The sequence below is a fragment of the Staurois parvus genome, unplaced genomic scaffold, assembly GCF_062004578.1.
Source record: "Staurois parvus isolate SC_StPar_1 unplaced genomic scaffold, SC_StPar_1.0 ptg000298l, whole genome shotgun sequence".
Lineage (NCBI taxonomy): Eukaryota > Metazoa > Chordata > Amphibia > Anura > Ranidae > Staurois > Staurois parvus.
In genome coordinates, this window is record NW_028318094.1 from 4,615,404 (window position 1) to 4,634,850 (window position 19,447).

General features: G+C 38.3%; 1 protein-coding gene across 5 annotated transcripts in view; it reads left to right on the plus strand.

The window, feature by feature from the left end:
• GRIA1 (glutamate ionotropic receptor AMPA type subunit 1) overlaps positions 1 to 19,447 on the plus strand; it is a 382,121-nt gene that overhangs the window by 270,472 nt on the left and 92,202 nt on the right. For all 5 annotated transcript variants that reach the window (XR_016313529.1, XM_089682810.1, XM_089682811.1 and 2 more), the window contains exons 7-9: positions 6,742 to 6,909; positions 7,170 to 7,274; positions 14,625 to 14,735. Coding sequence is in view for 4 of the 5 variants with exons in the window: in XM_089682810.1 (XP_089538936.1) it covers positions 6,742 to 6,909; positions 7,170 to 7,274; positions 14,625 to 14,735 (384 nt within the window). In the remaining variant the exon portion in view is untranslated. The remainder of the gene's footprint in view (positions 1 to 6,741; positions 6,910 to 7,169; positions 7,275 to 14,624; positions 14,736 to 19,447) is intronic.

The window sequence follows — 19,447 nt, forward strand, 5'->3', positions numbered from 1 at the left end:
TGTTGTGGTACATTACAGTGCAGGGGTGTTGGGGTGCAATTTATTAGTGCATTGGAGTGCCCTTCAAAATGATGGCAACACAATGCACCACACTGCAGTACATGCATTGCTGTGCATTGTGATACAATTCAGAAGTGTGAATATAATTACTTATAGGCAACTGCATGGTCTTGCTATTAGTTCTTCTGCCCGTAAAAAATTCTCTGAAATAAAATAATTTTACAGTTTAATTTCAAAACCTCCCAACACAGAGATTAAAACATATTAATATATATTGCATCAGCAATAACTGCCCTTTGTTGGCAGTGCTGATGACAAAGGCTTGAGTGGTTATTTTTATTATGGTTGACAACATGTGGGAGAGACATCCTTCACCCCAAATACAATTTTTAGTAACATTACTTGCTCTAGCTCCCTCTACCCTGAAGCAGGGTGTGATGACTCACTGCATATATCTGTCATAATATTTAATGCTTAAGTAAGTATATCTTCCAGTCTTGCAAAACTGAAATTCATCTCATTGCCTTAGTTTTGTAATAATTAGTTCTCTACTGCACAATTGGAACTATTCCTCAGATAGATTGACGATGTGTACAGAATTTGTCTTAGCTGGTTAGAATAAAAAAGACGGTTTAATAAAGACACCAGAGAATGTAAGCTATGGACCCACCAAGCTGGGATTCATTAGACTGTCATAATGCAGCCTCAAAGTGAAACCCTACAAACCAGAGCTGGCTGAAGAATAAAGTAACTAAAGCAGGTTGCGTAGACCACAAGCTATAAATCAATGGTCAAATCTTTCATTGAAGATTTCCCGTTATTTTTCTGGGACTCTACATGTCCAATTTACATTTAGAAGGTTTTCTTATTAAATAAATGAGGCCAAAAAGCTATAGCACTGGGGATTAACAATAGAATCAAGTATAGCCAAAACGTTAGGAGTAGAAAAGGGTTAAAATTCCATTTTTTTTTATTGGCTGTGTTCCATTAGGAAAATGTTTCTAATGTGATTTTGTAAGAACAGATTTACTGGCAGGAAGTTACAGTGAAAATAACGGAAACACTAATGAAATATATTAGTTTTTTTTTTTTTTTGGAGGGGGGGGGGGTTTGCCATGAAATGCCCTTGTATACAGCACATAGTATGTAAAAAATATAATACAGTCATTTTGCTGTCTGAGACTGATTTTACCTCTCACATTTTCACAAAAATTTACCATTAATAAATATTATAATATCATCATTATTATCATAATTGTTATCATTAATAATAATAAGATATATTCATGATATTAAAGAGGGAAAATTTTGGATAATAGCAGAACATAGGGTTCTGGGAACAATAAGGAATAGTAGGAAAATGCAAATGATAGCTTTTGTTATCAAAACAGGTCAGTGACTTCTGCAATTCACCGCTGCAAGAAACAACTAAGGGTAAATTAAAAGAAGTTTTAATCCACTTAGCTGTTCTTATTTCAATATTTCACTTGTTGCCTGTTTGGTAGAGTATTTTGATTTATCAGGCCATGTAATTGAAGAAGACGTTGCTTGCTTAGCAATACACGCACGTTGAATCTTACAATCCTGACATTGTTCTTTAACGAATAGAGGTTAATGGCTTATATTCCCAGACTTATTTCAATATCAAAGCAAGGAAGTTTGGAGACACAAACTTTTTTTCCTGTGTATCAAACCCTTAACTTTTAATGGAAGAGCATTATGTAAGCATCCAGAATTATATTCACAAAGGCTGTAGACTCATTATTGACATTACCTTTTTACAGATGTTATACTTTTATAGATTAGGTTTATTCATGGCCACCCCTAAATTTTTTTAGACAAAGGGAAATATCACACAGAGTCTAGAAGATAATACACTGCTCAAAAAATTAAAGTAATACTTTGAAAACACATCAGATCTCAATGGGAAAAAATATCATGCTGGATATCGATACTGATATGGACTGAGTAATGTGTTAGAAGTGTAAGGATGCCCCATCGTTTGATGGAAATTAAAATTATCAACCTACGAGGAATGAATTCAAAGACCCCCCGAAAACCAAGATGAAAAGTGATGCAGCAGGCTAGTCCACTTTGCTGAAATTGCATACTCTTGCCACATGAGGCCAGGCATTGTCGTGCACCAGGAGGAACCCAGGACCCACTGCATCTGCGTAGGGTCTGACAATGGGTCCAAGGATTTCTTCTCAATACCTAATGGCAGTCAGGGTGCCATTGTCTAGCCTGTAGAGGTCTGTGTGTCCCTCCATGGATATACCTCCCCAGACCATCACTGACCCACCACCAAAACGGTTATGCGGAACGATGTTACAGGCAGCATAATGTTCTCCACGGCTTCTCCAACCCCTTTCACATCTGTCACATGTGCTCAGGGTGAACCTGTTCTCATCTGTGAAAAGCACAGGGCGCCAGTGGCAGACCTGCCAATTCTGGTGTTCAATGGCAAATGCCAACCAAACTCTATAGTACCGGGCAGTGAGCACAGTTCCCATTAGAGGACGTTGGGCCCTCAGGCCACAATCATGAAGTCTGTTTCTGATTGTTTAGTCAGAGACATTCACACCAGTGGCCTGCTGGAGGCCATTTTGTAGGGCTCTGGCAGTGCTCATCCTGTTCCTCCTTGCGCAAAGTTTAATATGTTCCCCTATCATCATAAAAGTGTGCCCAATATTTATTCAGGCAAAAGGCCTCCCCTTTGCTTCTAACTCCACTAGGTGCAGGCCTACTATGGCAAATTAAGCCCTAACTCTACCTATTTATCAGTAAATCCTGCAATTATTCATTAATCCAAGGGTGTGCATGACTTAAAGTAGTTGTAAACTTCAGACATGAAATATGAACAAAAGCTCATCCTTCTATATTGTATATTTGTCTCCCTCCAAAGCTCTGAGCATCAGTTGTTTCTGCTGCTTGGTTCTTCTGTTATCAGCATGACTCACTTCTGAAAAGCTTTTTCCTCAAAGCCAAGAAAAAAGGAAAGGGGGGAGGGGAGCTCCAGCACAGCCTGTGATTGACAGCCACAGCTGTGCTTGTTCTCCATGTAGAGCAGGACAACAAGAGTAGGCAACCTTTTGAGAACAGTGCGCTAAAAACATTTTTTCAAAGAAATTGAGAGTGTCACCTACATAAAAAAAAGTCAACTTTAAACTCTCAATCACAAAATGTAATTTTTATAAGTGAACGCTGTGAAAGACTTTAATAATAGTAAGAAATGAATATTGAGCTTTCAATGATCGCTAGTAAGTGGTAAAGTAAATGATGCACACCCTTGTTCCAGAACATGTATTCTGCAAGGTAAGTTTGAAATGAATATATCACCTGCTGCAAAATATACAGTTGGAAATAAAATGTGAGGTGATAGTGGTTATCTCAATTAAGTTCTCTCAGATCAGAACTAATTCTTGTACCTTCACACTTCAGATCACCATAATTCCTGTACAGTAACACTGCAGATCACCCCAAATTCTGAACCTTCACATATCAGATCACCCCCATTCTCTGCACCATCAGACCTCCCATCAGTCCATTTCCTGCACCATCATACCTCAGATCAGTCCCAGATTCTGCACCTTCAGATCTCAAATGAGCTCCAATGTATGCACCTCACATTCAACACAATTCCTGCCTCCTCAATTCTGGCTCCTTAACACTTCAGATCAACCCCACCATCATGCCTCCAATCAGCTCAATTCCTGCACCTTCAAACCGCAGATTACCCCTTCACCTTCACTCACTACTATGTTTTTAAAACATTGACTAAACACATTAGAGCTTCCTAGAGTCCCCCCTTTCATGAGAGTCCCCAAAGTCCTTCCTCTTAAGTCAGGGTTCCCAGAGTTTTCTCCAATTACATCAGGGTTCCTCCTTTAATTCAGGGGCCCTGAAGTTCCCCCCTTACATTAGGGTTCACAGAGACTCCCCACACCTACATCAAGGTTCCTAGAGCTTCCCCTTATATCACAGCCCCCCTTTCAGTGGGGTCCCCAAAGTTCCCCCCTGTACATTAGGGTCCCCAGATTTCCCCCACTTACATCAGTCTCCAGAGGCCCTCCATACTTTCATTGGCATTCCCAGAGTCCCTCTTTTTTCATCAGGGCCCCCAGAGTTTCTTCCTTTACTTCAGGGACCCATGAGTCCCCCATACCCTTACATCAGGATTCTCAGAGCTCCCCCCTCATATCAGGGTCCCCAGAGTCCCCTTTATTAAATCAGGGTCCCCCAAGACTCCTCACTATTACATCAGTACCCCTGCATTAAATCAATCTCCCCAGAGTGTAGAGTTATTCACTTTAAGATCATCAGAGAGGACAAGGGGGCACTCTTTACATCTGGAGGAAGAGAGGTTTAACCTCCAAATGCAGAAAGGAGTCTTCACAGTAAAAGCTGTGAAAAATGTGGAATAGGCTCCCTCAAGAGCTGGTTCTGGCCAGCTCAGTAGATTGTTTTAAAATAGTGGGTATAGGATTGTCTATATGGAGGTTTTCTTTTTGCGTCTGTGTGTTTTGTATTTTAATTCTCTGTGAAAAAAACTTTGAACTAGATGAACTTGTGTCTTTTTTAAACTAGACAAACTATTTATCTATATAACAATGTAAACCAGGTTCCCAGAGTTTCCTCACATTAAATCAGCATCCCCAGAGTTCCCTCGAATTAAACATTAAGGGTTCCAAGACACTCTCCACACTTAAGTCAGGGTCCTCAAAATCCTCCCCCATTAAATCAGGATCCCCAGAGCTCCCTCCACATTAAATCAGAGTCGCCCTCATATCAAATCAAGGTCCACAGAGTTCCTGCCACAATAAATCAGGGTCCCCAGATTCCCCCCAAGCGGTCATAGCAACCATCCACTATAGCAGTGGGCAGCAGCAGTGGATGGAACCTGTTTTACAGTGTCAAAACACATGATAGTTCACCCACTGCATTGTTAGATGGTTATGTCAGCAATACCGATGGCTGGCAACCTGGCTCTCATGCCATTAGAAATGTATGCCATGTCAGGCAAGCTTTCGGGGGTTGCTGACCCCTAGTGTAGAGTGAGGGAGAGTGTCAGTTCCCTCCAATCAGGCTCAGAGTTCTTTGCCCTTGTGAATTCAGATCCCCACCTCCTGCTTTCTGCTGCTCAGAGATGCTGCCAACTTTTGTGTTAATATCCGTTGTAGAAGGCTGTACAGAATAAATGGCTGCAGATTATCAGGTACAATTTAGGAAGGAAATTTTGTTTCATCACTGTGTATCATTTGAGGCTAGTCACTTTGCTGGCTATATGTAAGGGTTTACAACCACTTTAAGGTTTTCCTTGTCACCATTAAGTGTCAGCATCTACCTCAACACACAATAAAATGTATCTTCCTCTTTTATATGCATGTTCAAAGTGTTGGGCAACATAAATAAATGGTGGGAGGCAAAGTGAAATGAAGTTGTCCTTAGTTGGCTTGTCTCTTCTACCCACTTTTCTTTGTATCTTTGAAAGAAGATGAGAGACAGCACACAGTGTCGGCTGTTCCATGCTGTTGCTACAGCTTGCCACATAGAGAGAAAAGCATAGTTTATCTGATCTAGAATAGCTTTTTTTAATATATTGGTTACATTTTTTTCATGATAATATTTTGTTTGGTTTCCTCTATCACTTTTCTTCAAAAAGGCTTACCTGCAATGCAGTGTTTCAGAAAATATACTGTAGAACTCCTATCCTTAGCAAGGGCAGAATGAGTGGCTGCTTGGGAGTCCAAGGGGCTCATGATGAGGATTCTACAAATGTTCTATAGTAATTTCAACTTTGCAATTCTTTAGATTTTTTTTTTTGCAGAAAGAGGTCTGCAATAACAGCCGTTGATTTGCTCTCAGTAAAAGTTTTATTGAAAGCCCACCCTTTAGGCCACCCATGTAACGCTCAGGGGGCTCTTCTCTTTATTCTTCTCCAGGTCATTATCAGTCCTTAAGATGTAGACATTTTCTTTGCATGAATATACTGTATGTTGAAGGGTGCTGTGATAACAACCCCTTAAAGGGTGGACCCATGATATCCTGTAGTTACAGTATCTCCTGAGAATCATTCATCAGAAGACTGAGGATATCTAGTGGACAAAAGAAATACTTCAGGGGACATCTCCAGATTAAAGATAAATATTGCAGCCTGAACCTCTGTCTAAATTTTAAACTTGCCAGAAGAGTATTTACATTTTTTTTAAAAAAAGGTTCCTTATAGATGGGCTTGAAGATTATCAAACAAGCATATGCACTATGTATCCACATTCTTTGTACCTGGAAGCCTCGTTTTTGAACCATCGTTCGAGGCATATGCAAACTGTATACTGCTGTATATGATCCATTTCAAAATGCAAACACTACATTTCAAATCCTGCAGAAATGTTATTCAATTCCATCTCAGAAGCAAAATACAAGTTCATGTAAATGCGGAACCATAGTTATGTTCTAAGTAAAAAGGCAGGGGCCATGAATTGAATCAGCCTGGGTTCATGGTACAACTGGTCTTACTAGACTCTTGACATGGGGCAGGAAACCCTGGTGGCAGGAGTCTAGCAAAACCATTGCAATTATTCTTCCCCTGCTTGACACTAGCACATGTGTAATTAACAGCTATGAACAGATTTTTACCCTATTGGGAAAAAAGCTTTACTCATATCATAGTGGTAGGTTGGGTGTTGATAAGGAATACCAGGCATTTTTTAGTAATTCTTGTCTCTGATGTCAACTATGTAGTATACCTCTGCCCTAACGTACGATGGTGTTCGTGTGATGTATGAAGCCTTCCAAAATCTGAGGAAACAAAGAATAGACATTTCACGTCGTGGTAATGCTGGAGACTGCTTGGCCAACCCAGCTGTTCCATGGGGACAAGGCATAGATATCCAGAGGGCATTGCAGCAGGTATACAATGAAAAGATGTAAATGTGAAATTACACATTTGTTTGAAAGTTAAAAGAATACCGTTGTGATGTTAAATTGAATGTGTTTAAGTGCTATTACTTTTAAGACTGAATTTTAAATCTTTTAGTATTTTTGTAACCATTTTACAGTTTTAGATTTATGTTTAAATTATACTTAATTTCAGAAGAAAATAAAGCTTAAAAGAAGTGTTTTATTTATATAAATAAATGGTTGTTGTCATTTTATTCACTTTAAAAAAGGTTCGGCTGGAGGGTTTGTCTGGCAATGTCCAGTTCAATGAGAAGGGGAGGAGAACAAATTATACATTGCATGTGCTGGAGCTCAAACATAAAGGAATCAGACAGGTAAGGCTGAATCTTAACTGAAATTGTGAATCAGATAAATGGTTCAGTGTAGCAGGAATAAAGTTACAGCAAACAAAAATCTATAAAGGTACATTAGCCTTGAAATGTTCTTGTCTGATTGTATTGATTGTATTACTCCCAATGCACTCTTGTTCAGGTCTCCTCCATATTGGACATTTATTTGCATTAAAGTAATTCAAGTCACACCCACCATGACATTACACCCGCCTATAATGTATATAAGCCTTATATAAAGTTGTGTGGATTATAACATCTCTGAATAATATAGAGCAGGCTTTGAAGTAGATATGGAGCCTTCTTCTCATATTTGAATAAACGGAGTTCATACAGTGGAAAGATTTGACAGAAAATCCCTCTAGATTTATCCATGTATTCGGTAAATAAAGTTGACCTAAAGAATGATGTAAATGCCACCTATTTCAAATGTCCCTTGGCTATCCTCTAACTTAATCCAGATCAACAGAAAACCATGCGGATAGCATGATAGCCACTCCATGATCTCTCAGTAAAAATCCTATATTTTTTGATGATTGGTTGTTGTTTGCAAAGTTAATTTTCACTTTAAAAGTTATCATACTCTATTACACAAGCAAATCAAAATTACCAGCTGGTGAACCCCAGTGCAAAATTTGGACCTTGATCTCACCCCAATGGCTTGGACCTTCTTCCTTATAGGGCACACTGATCTATAGTTCGGACAAAGTAAAACAAGCAGAAAAAAAGGTGTTGGTAACATCATTTACTACAGAACTATATAGGTAGCATACTGAGGACTGGTAGAGAAAGCAGTGACCCTTCCCCTAAGCACTCCCAGTATTTGGGCAGGTCACATGGCCAAGCACATGATATGCATGTTATTGTTATTGAGCAATATTCACAAAATGATAAGTGGTGGAAGGCAGCAGGGAATTTAGCTGGCAGAAGGCAGGGTATGCACTATCACATAGATAAAAAATAAATAAATAAATGTGTTTAAAGTGTGTGCATGTGGCTGAAAAGGAAATCAGATTCTTATAAAGACTGGTTGTTTTTTTAACATTGCCCAGGGAAGCACAGCTTGCCAAATGAGAGTGTGCATTTCAAAACAAATGCAGTATAGCAAACAAGGGGGTGTGACCTGAGTTCTCACCCTTTCTTTGGCACAGAGGGGGTGTTACTGCAAACTTTGTGCCTGCAGAGAAAAATGACATCATCGCTCTTTTGGAGAAACCCATACCCCTGAAAGTAACAGATGGCCAATTTTACTGTTAGCTGTGCATAGAAACACAAACATATTAATTAACAGTCTCTTCCCTCCTCATCTCAGCATCTCAGTGAACAATTGGAAATTACTAATAGACCACTCAGTTAATTGACCCATTAATTGTCTTTTTTTTTGGTCTTCACATTCACAGAATCATCCAATGCTGGAGTATCTGAAAAAGAAAATGATCGTACACTTTAAAGGCCCAGTCATACCTAAATTTGCATGTGCTGACACATTGATGCACATTGGGGTGTGTTGCACATTTAATGGACCCTTAATGCTTGCACCCACCAAAAAAGTACCTGCCTATTTTTTTTTCCATGGTACCACAAGGCAAAGAATGTATTCATTAATACTTGCATTGCGGTGTACTGAATAGCATTTGCATGAGAGGGCCCCTTCAGACCCCTCAAGGCCTCTCTGCAGAACCAGTGGTTAGTGACACATGCTGAGTATTGTACGGGTATCTGCTCCTCGTTCAATCCTGCGATCATAGGCAAAAGGAAGTCTTCCAGTATCACCTTCCTTTGTGGCTCTGTCATGACCAAATGCTGATTGCCGCAAAGAAAAACTGATATTGAAATATACGAAAATATGTGTCACAATAAGCCATGTTCTTTCAAGATGCCCGCCTTTCATAATGCCCACCTATCTGGAACTATGGAGCATTTTCTTTATTTCTGATCCTACTTCCTACCATGAAAGTAATAGTTGTTTTTACCCCCAGGCCAAAAGCTCCCAGTTCTCCCCTGGGAAGGTGCAATGGTTAACTCTCTGTATGCACCTTGGAGTGATATTGAAAACAAATAACAAAGCACTAAAACACACATGCACAATCCATTGTTGTACCACACGTTAAAGTAGAAATATAGGCAGAACTTTTTTTATTTTGGATAGAGTAAGGGAGGGTTATAATCCCTCTACATTTATTTTTTACCTTCTGTGTCCCATTGGGGAGATTTACCTTTACTTCCTGTCCAATAGCCACAGCAGGAAGTGAAAGATAACCCTCACAAATTAAGGGAATCCATTGGGGACCCTCAGGTCACCAGAACTAGAGTCCCCATTTGAAATTGTCCCTCCATTACTTTTTTGGGACCAACCAAAAAGTTGGAGTTTTGTTCACTTTCGATGATAATGGTAAACAGGACAAATTGAGAGGGTGACTCTCCCTACAGCTTGGCACAGAGTGCAATAAAAACCTAACAGGTGTTCTAATCCATCTCCACTCTGTCCAAAACTAAGAAAAAGGTTTTACCTTTAGTTATACAATAATGCATATATTACAGTAAAATTTGCACATACAGTAAAAGTGTGAAGCCACCCCAACAGTTAACCTTTACATCAGAAAAATAAAAATGTAAGATGAAAAAGCAAATCCTTGTAAAGTTTAAAGTGGTAGTAAAGTCTGCTTTTTTATTTATACCAACAGGTAAGCCTATAGAAGGGTTTACCTGTAGGTACAGTAAACATCTCCTAAATGTACAACATTTAGGAGATATCTACTTTAGTAGCAGCAGGTGACGTCACCAGCACATGCACACTGCGCTCTCAATGGACGCATGCCATCCTTTGGGAAATCTGAGCCACGGCTGTGACTCTTGCACATATGCGCAGGAGAGACGTCTTTGTGGGCTCGGTCATTTAAATGACTGGAGCCTGCAAACCCAAAAGGAAGACTGAGTGAAGATAGAAGCCCTGTCAACAGTGACAGCGTGCAGCTGGAGAGTTTTGTTTTAAGGTTAGTCTGTCATAATGAAATTATTACACTTTTTTTGTGGTTTACTACCAATTTACCCACTTGCCTCAGATTCTTATGTCCTCTGATTTCATTGGTTCTTGTGCTTGTATGCACTAAAATTCATTAAAGCGTATTTTTTCCCAAACATTTGCGTTTGCATCAATATTGTGTGACATAAAAAACTGCAACAATCAACATTTTTTTCCCATGGCCATTGCTTTCAGCAAATATTTACTTTTGGGTGGTTTCAAGTAATTATCTAGTAAAATACACACTGATTACATGTACATGAGAGATGTCAGAATAGGCTTGGTAGTCAAGGAGTTAAAGTATAAGGCAAGCCATCACCAACTCACATTTAAAGCAGTCCTGCTTAATTAGTCCTCTTAAGCAGTCCTTGCTTTTTTTAATAAATGTCATGTTTATATACTGTAGCTTTCTTTATCATTTATCTTTGGTGGACATATGACCACTGATGCTTTACTTGGGCTCCTACCTTACAGAGAGGTAGGTGTTCTATACTTCTACGTCTCCACTCTTCCAGCTCTCGCATGCTCAGTGTCTATGGCTGACAACAATTTTAGGGTCGATGTGGTGACATGATTATGTCACTGCATAGATAATTAGGGAGACATGGATCAGTGGCTGACAATGTAGCAAATTCAGCAGCAATAGCATAGCATTGCTGGCTTTCGACAGGAAAGAAGAGGATAACAGCAGTGCTGGCAGGATTAACAAGTAAACACTTGGAAATGAGGGGATGATAAATTATAGCACATTTATATGTTTTATAATAAAATCATGTTCTTTATTTCTCCAAATTTTGCCTTTTGCCTGGAGCTTCACTTTAATTTTACAAGTCATGGCAAGTTTGCTTTACCTATCACCTCTTCTTTGCCTTCTGTGACATTGTTTGGTGACATTAGTCCCTGCAAGTGGACTGTTCTCAGGATGAAGATTCAGCGTCTCCCTTATAACCGAGCCTAATATAAAGTGATTGGAAGCTGCTCACACAATAAGGCTTTCACATTGTATTAGGTTCATCTGTTCTCATGCACTTGCTTCCAGCAACACCACAGAGGTGTTACTATAGAATCCCCAATAACAATTGTTGGACTTTCCCCTTCTGCCACCTGTGCCCTGTTGCCAGACAGCAAAACAAAACCCATCACATTTCCAGACAGTACACTATTTATAGACTTGCTAACCTTTGGAAGACAGTCAAGGCATGCAGTCTAACTATACTTTGCGTAGCCTTGTACAATTCTATTGCCAGGTATGGGTTAACCTAATAAATAATTAACTGTAAAACCTGACTCAGAGTAGAAATACATCTACATAGCCTTAATGTAAATCAACCTAAAGGTTAAAGAGGATCTGTCACATTAGAAATTCCTAGTAATCAATTAGATTGATGCAAATTATGACATTTTCATATATGCTGTATTTGCCAGTAATGGCTATTTTCAAAGCTACCTTTTCATAAAGCGAGTTGGCTTCTATTTTTGCAATTTAGCAAAAGGCAAATTATTCAAAGCATTAGCCAGGGGGGTGATCAAGTTCATTTCCAGTTGATTATCTGTTGATATTGCCAATAGATCCATTATTTGCCCAATTTATTTTATAAGCCAAGCTTTCCAGAAAGAAAGGGGTGGTTGAAGGGGTTGGGACAAAACATATACCAATGCTGGTGGTACTTACAACAGTCAACATTATTCATAGTTTAAAGTTTTTCCAAAAGAACAAAACCTGTTGCTGTAACTACTTAAAATTTGTCAACTAGAGTTGGGCTTTCATATGTTGGTCCCCTACTTAGTGTCTATTTAAAAACGTGTACATTTTTAACCACTTCCAGACCGGACACTTTTACCCCCTTCCTGACCAGGGCAATTTTCAGCTTTCAGCGCTATCACACTTTGAATGACAATTGCGCAGTCATGCAACACTGTACCCAAATTAATTTTTTACCATTTTTTTGAGACAGATAAAGCTTTATTTTGGTGGTATTTATTCACCGCTGGGAGTTTTATTTTTTTTGCTATGTAAATGAAAAAGTCCAAACATTTTGAACAAAAGTGTTTTTTTATAAAATTTTGCAAATAAATAATATTTCATCATAAATCTTTGCCAAAATTTATTACGTTATCTTTTTAGTAAAAATAAACAAAAAACAAAGTTAGTTTATAACCAAAAATTATAATTTTTAAACATTTTTTTTACATTTTTATTTATTTTTTTTATATTATTATTATTTATTTATTTATTTTTTTACATACTGTCACCCTAGCAGTACAGTGTCACCATGGTGACACTGTACTACTTGTGGGGGGTGATGAAGATTTTTTTTTTTTTTTTTTTTACACTGATTGCTTTTACACCCATATAGGATGTAAAAGCAATAATTTCTCTTTCTCTCTGTGTGCATTCCTGCACTCATTGAGAAGTACTGAGTAAGCTGTGATTGGTCACACCTTGTCACATGGTACAAGGCTGTTGTGAACAGCCTTGTACCATGTGACCTCTGTGATTATTCACAGATTTCCCACGTAGTAAGCAATGATGTCACAAGTGACATCTTGCTTACTACTTTGCATGTGATCACTGATTGGCCAATCAGTGATCACATGATCGGGACCTCGTACAGAGGTCCCGTCCGACGATCGGTGTTTCACTGTGTCCGGAGGACACAGCGGGCACCTGATCGCGGTGCTGCGCGCTCCCAGGGAGCACGCACAAGCAGGGTGCGGGGAGGCCGTTCATAAACGACCACCCGACCCTGCACTGCCACCGTCCGGCCGTTTATATGCAACGGCCGGTCGGGAAGTGGTTAAAGATCTTACCTGAGGTGATTGTAGCCGTATTAGTGCATTTGCGACAGAAACAATTGAGTACTGTCCGTGATACTTTTTTTATTTGCACTAACATACAATTTTGAGGACAAGCTTTCGGGGTATGTCTCCTTCTTCAAAGTCCAAACAGTACTATTACAAATCACAAATTTTAAGCAGAATTTTAGAAGGGATTGAGAATCTAAAGATCTTACCTAAAATTCATTGTAAAGCCTATTATGATTGGCTGAAGGTGAAGGTTCCCTAATCACTTTCCATTCGCTGTTAGTTGGGTGAAATATATATTTTAATCTTTGTTGAATAATCATACAATTATATACCTAGTCAGTGCATTGTTGATGTGTTTGATATTATTTCACCTTTTAGATCCTGTTTTTGGTTTACATAATTAGTGCAACGCAGTGGGAGAGATTTACTAAAGCTGGAGCACTCAGAATCTGGGACAGCTGTACATGGTAACCAATCAGCTTCTAACTTCAGCTTGTTCAATTAAGTTTTGGTAATAAAACCTGTAAACTGATCTGTTTCTATGCAGAGCTGCTCCAGATTTTGCACTCTCCAGGTTTAGTAAATAACCCCCAGTGTATCAAATTTAAACTAGAAGGCTTTCAAATGGCAATGATATGAACCTTTATTTATTAAATTTCAAGATTTATATTTCCTATTTAAAAATATAAAAATCTGTAAATATTCTTATATGATCTTAAAATATTTCTTCATGATACTGTACATCGAATTACATGCCACACATATAGAGTTTGTTCTCTGTAAAGGATATCACACTTGTGGTTTTTGAGTGCCAGAAAGCTTATAGTATATCTATTTTTTCTCCAGCAAGGAAAACAGTGGGAACACAGTTATAACATCACTAAATATTAATGTAAAACTGGTGAGACTAGCAGTCAAAGAAACAACAGCTTCAGTGATCTCACACATCATATATACAGATATGAGGCTCTATGCAAAGTCATGAAGTGCACCACTATTTTTCAGGAGGAATTTAAGAAACAAATAGCATTTCAGGGTACTTCTTTGACATAATTATCAATTCTAATAGTTTCCTATCTTCTAAATCTTCACTTCTTGAGTTCAGATCCACTTTTATAAACTGAGATGAATTTCATGATCAATACCATAAAACATGTTGGGTATCCGCAAGAATATTCTCAAATATGAGGTCTAAATTCTTCATAATAGCCCTTGGCAGCTGAAAGTGGCTGTAATTTTCCAGCAGTCTGAAATCCTTTTTGTGTAGGACGCCCACATCGAACACTCTGCCATTACACCATTGTAAACCAGCAGAGGAAATGCTGATTTATGGCACACTACTGTCAATTGGTGGCAAAGATTTTTCATTCCTACCTGTACGAGAAATTATAGGCTTAGAATACAGTAATGAGTTGCAAACTTGGAAAAGAATATAAAGTTTAATGGGCCAGAACAAAATGGAAAGAAATGTTCATTGACAATAACATATCTTTTCTAATTAACAGATTGCTACATGGAATGAAGATGACAAATTGATCCCATTAGCCACTGATGCCCAAGCAGGAAATGAATCCATAGGGGTTCAGAATAGGACGTACATCGTTACCACCATTTTGGTATGTGTAATGGTTTAGTATTTAGAATGGTTTTTGCTGTTCTGTGTTTTTAGTAGCAAAGACTGAGATTTTCTGCAGTCTTCCTGCTTTGTCTACAAATTACAATCAATACATTTAAAATATTTGTAATATTGTACATTGTATTAATAGTGGTTTGTGATCCTCAGATAGAGAAAAAATATTGGTCTATCTTATCTATTTAAGGTATTGTATGGTGTTATGAATGCTTTAGTGGTATATATTATAGATAATATGAAATATTGCATGTGAATATTATGTATTCTTTTATCTAACCAGCAGGGTTCTCCTTACCTATATGTTGCAAAAAGCCTGAAGTTGACTAAGTTCACTAGCTCTAGCTGAAATTTTCACACACAAATACCTGCCACCTTTTTCTAACACCTTCCACTAATACCATCTGTTGACTCCTCCTGACTCCTTCACCTGACTTCATCTCTTTCCATAGGGCTTTTTCCAAGTTTTAATCAAAGATGAAAGTACCTAAAAAGGAAACAACCTCCACTGTGTTGTGTCTTTAGGTTTGCCAGGGCTAGATTTCTATCAGTGGAGCTTGTAGATACACAGCTTCTGGTGCCCAAAGAGCACTTTTCTAGATATATGCCTTTTAGACTTAAAGCGGTCGTAAACGTTTTTCTGCTACTTATAATAAAGCTGACCTGTCGGAAAGGTATTATCTTCTAAACGTGAACCGTTTAGGAGATATTCACTGTTTCTTCAGCTGGTGACGTCACTGGCGCATGCACGCTTAAGGGACAGGATACTCATACCATCTCTTGACTCCTCCTTCTGACTCCTTCACCTGACTTCATCTCTTTCCATAGGGCTTTTTCCAAGTTTTAATCAAAGATGAAAGTACCTGAAAGGAAACAACCTCCACTGTGTTGTGTCTTTAGGTTTGCCAGGGCTAGATTTCTATCAGTGGAGCTTGTAGATACACAGCTTCTGGTGCCCAAAGAGCACTTTTCTAGATATATGCCTTTTAGACTTAAAGCGGTCGTAAACCTTTTTTCTGCTACTTATAATAAAGCTGACCTGTCGGAAAAATTATTATCTCCTAAACGTGAACCGTTTAGGAGATATTCACTGTTTCTTCAGCTGGTGACGTCACCAGCGCATGCACGCTTAAGGGATAGGATACTCATGCCGTCTCTTCAAAGCTCTGTGCCACAACTGTAACTCCTGTGAGCATGTGCAAGAGTGACATCATCACGGCTCAGCCATTCAAATGTCTGGAGCCTGCGAAAAAGGAAGGTAGACGGGGTAAAGATGGAAGCCCTGTCAGTGGTGACAGTACACCTCTGGTGGGCTTCATTTTAAGATAAGTCTCTCATAAAGTGCTAGTATGCGATGCATACAAATACATTATGGCCTTATCTTACAGGGGGCATAGACATTTTTTTTCTGCATTTACTACTTTAAGCCTGACTTAGAATATTGAAACAATATGTAAAAGATAAAAGTAACTTAAGCTACCACAAAAGAGTAACTTCCTCCAGCTATCTGGCATCAATGCTTCCATGTCTGATACTGACACTTTCTCCCTGTCTTCTACTGGGTCCTGACTTTTAGGCAATCCTGGTTGGCTGGCCAGGAATGACATAACTTCTGTGCATGCGTGCTGGGGTTACGTCATCCAGGCACTCACGGGATGCGAAGATTGTATACTGAACTACGTTTGCATGGCTTTGTGTACTATTAGAAAAAAACAGGCAGAGAAATGTTTATGGCAGAAGAGAAATACAAAGTCTCTTCTGCCCTAAAAAGCTCTCTGAAAGCATTGAAAAAAACGTTCCGCTTGAAAGAAAAACATTGAAAATAAAATTGACTGAAAACCATTAAAGTCTTGTTTTAAAAGGATCAGATAGCAGTACTGATGTGTTCTAGAACAGTAAACTGTGCTGCTTTGATAGACAGAAGAACCAATAGCATTGTTCTGTTGGATAGGAGAATCAATAGTACTGTTCACATAGAAGAGCCAATGACATTGCCCTGTTGCAGAAAAAAAGTTAATATTACTGCTTTGCATTTTGTTGAATGTCATATTTGAGTTCACAGGAAATGAGAAATCTCTACAATTAAAACCTATCCAGCCTTAAAAACATGACATGATTAACCCTGCCCAGATCTATCACAATAAAAAGCATTTTGGGCAGTGCTATGCTTTACATAGTTACACAATTTATTACCATCTTAGAGAACGAGCTGATGGCACTGCTTGGAAAGGAGAGATCTTGACACTGATGAGGAAGAGTACCAATAGTACAACTTATCATGATGTTCTGCACTTACACTTGTATAAGCTGATGGCATAAAAAAATTAAAAAATCGAATTACTTCATAAATTAAGGCCAAAATGTCCTCTGCTACATATGTTTGGTAAAAAAAATTCTGAATAAATGTATATTATTTAGTCTGTAGAAATGTTATATAGTCCACGAACTATGGGATATATATTTGAAAATTGATCTATTCTGAAGTACTGATAGACAATCTCTTTTCCATAAAATGTCAGGACAGTACATATACCCCCCCAAATGATCCCTTTTTTTGAAAGTAGACTGTCTGGATATTAAGTAAGAGGCATGGTGAGTTTATTGAAATAGCATTTTTTTCTCATAATTTTTGGAAAATGAAGAAATTAAATAAAAAATTTTTTTTCACAATTTTTGTTTTACATACCGTCACCAGTGCAGTACAGCATCATGATACTGATCAGGGACATTGACTGGTGACAGCATGTTAAAAAATTATTATTATTTATTCAATATTTTATATATTTTTACATTTTCTTTTACTATTTTTTTTTAAATACTTTCATTAGAGTAGCTAATGCTACCAGTTTAACATTGTACTATTCGGGGGGTGATCAGGGTTTTTTTTCTCACTTTGATTGGCGGTACAATGAAATTCATTGTACGAGCAATGCTTTGAACTGTTATGAATGGGTTAACTTCATGACAACTGTAAATACTAGTGATCTGTGATTGGCTACAGCTAATCACATGGTACAGTGTGCCGTGATTGGCCCAGGTACCATGTGATAGCTGTGGGCCAATCACAGTTCACTAGTAAAGGAAGCAAAGCTGTTATGAATTACATTGATACAAACCAGCTTTGTTGACATTGTCCAACAGTGAACGGACTGTATCGAGGATGGACGGTATTTTTTACAATGTAAGCTTTTGAATAAATTGTGTTTACTATATTTATCACTCCACTGAGTCTGCTCCTGCGAGGAATGGGGACCCCGATGCCCATGGCTGCATGAGAAAGGGATTCCATTGTGTACTCCTATAAAGGAAAGCATACTCCCAGGGACGGCAATTCCATCTGGTATAAGGGAATTTCAGAATGCTTTGAAAGCAGCAAGAGGGTAATTGTATATTATCCCATAAGCAGAGTGGTGGCACTTTATTTTTGGCACAATTTTCACTGATCATTTATTGTGGTTTTTGTGATATTTCACGTATTGCAGTGGTTGTTTCACAGGACCACTAGTGAAGTGGTGTGTTGACTTTCACTTCACATGTATGATGTCTATTTATTAGTATTTCTATATCACCAGTGTGGTTGCATGACATCACTTATAATTTTTATTTATTAAAGATAATGCACTATATCTAGTTTATTTTCTTTGAGGTGCTTTTGGATTGAAGGGAAGATTTGGACATTTACACAGTTGGAAGATTGGAGAGCGTGGACTATAATTTTTATAATTTCCATAGTTATTTATTTTTTAATATTTTTTTATGTTTGTTTAAAATTTTGGATTCTCCAATTTTGAATTTTGGACTGTATTATGGACATTATGTTAGCAGTATGAGACTGCGGGAGAGGGTGTATGTAGATTATTGAAAAGGTTTATGCCAGGTACAGGAAGAACTGGGCTCAGAGGAAGTGAGTTGAATGATGCTAGCCATTAGACGAAGGGCATTTAATGTCAGTAAAAATCAGTGCAGGGGAAATCTGCTGACTGAAGCTGAAAATTGCAAAAAAAGGCCAATTTTGTTTTTTTATCCTTTAAAGGGCTACTCATTTTTATTTCAGTATTTTTGGCTGGAGTTATGCTTTACAGTATAACTAAATGTCAGGGGGAACTACTGTTGTTTTTGTTTTTCTTTTTTTATGGCTGTCTGTGTCCCTGTTGGGAAATTCTCTTGATCACCAATGTTGTGAAAAATGAAAGTTATGTCACATCCAAAATTTTGAGTTGCCATCAGAACACGAGTAGAGGGGAAATCTCCCTACTGAGTTGCGGATGGCAGAACAAAAACCTGACAGCAGTTTTAACCTCCTCCTACTCTATCTTTGGATATACTTCAAGGTGTAACTAAAGGCAAAGCTTTTAGTTTTGAACAGAGTGAAGATGGTTTAGAACACCTGTCAGGTTGTTATCGCTGTCTGTGCCCCCGTTAGGGAGATTCACCCTCTCCATCCTGTTTATCACTATCTTTGAAAGTGAAAGTAAAGAAAATACCAAATTATGGGTTGACATCATCACTCCAATAGAGGGGAAATCTTCCAATTGGGACAATAGTTCTGGTGAGACACCGGGATTCCCTCACTTTGGAGGGATTTCCTCCCACTTCCTATTTTGGCTATGGGACAGGAAGTGAAGGGAAATCTCCTCAGTAGGACACTGGCAGAAGGCAAAAAAATTATGAAGGTTATACCCTTTCTTACTCTATTCA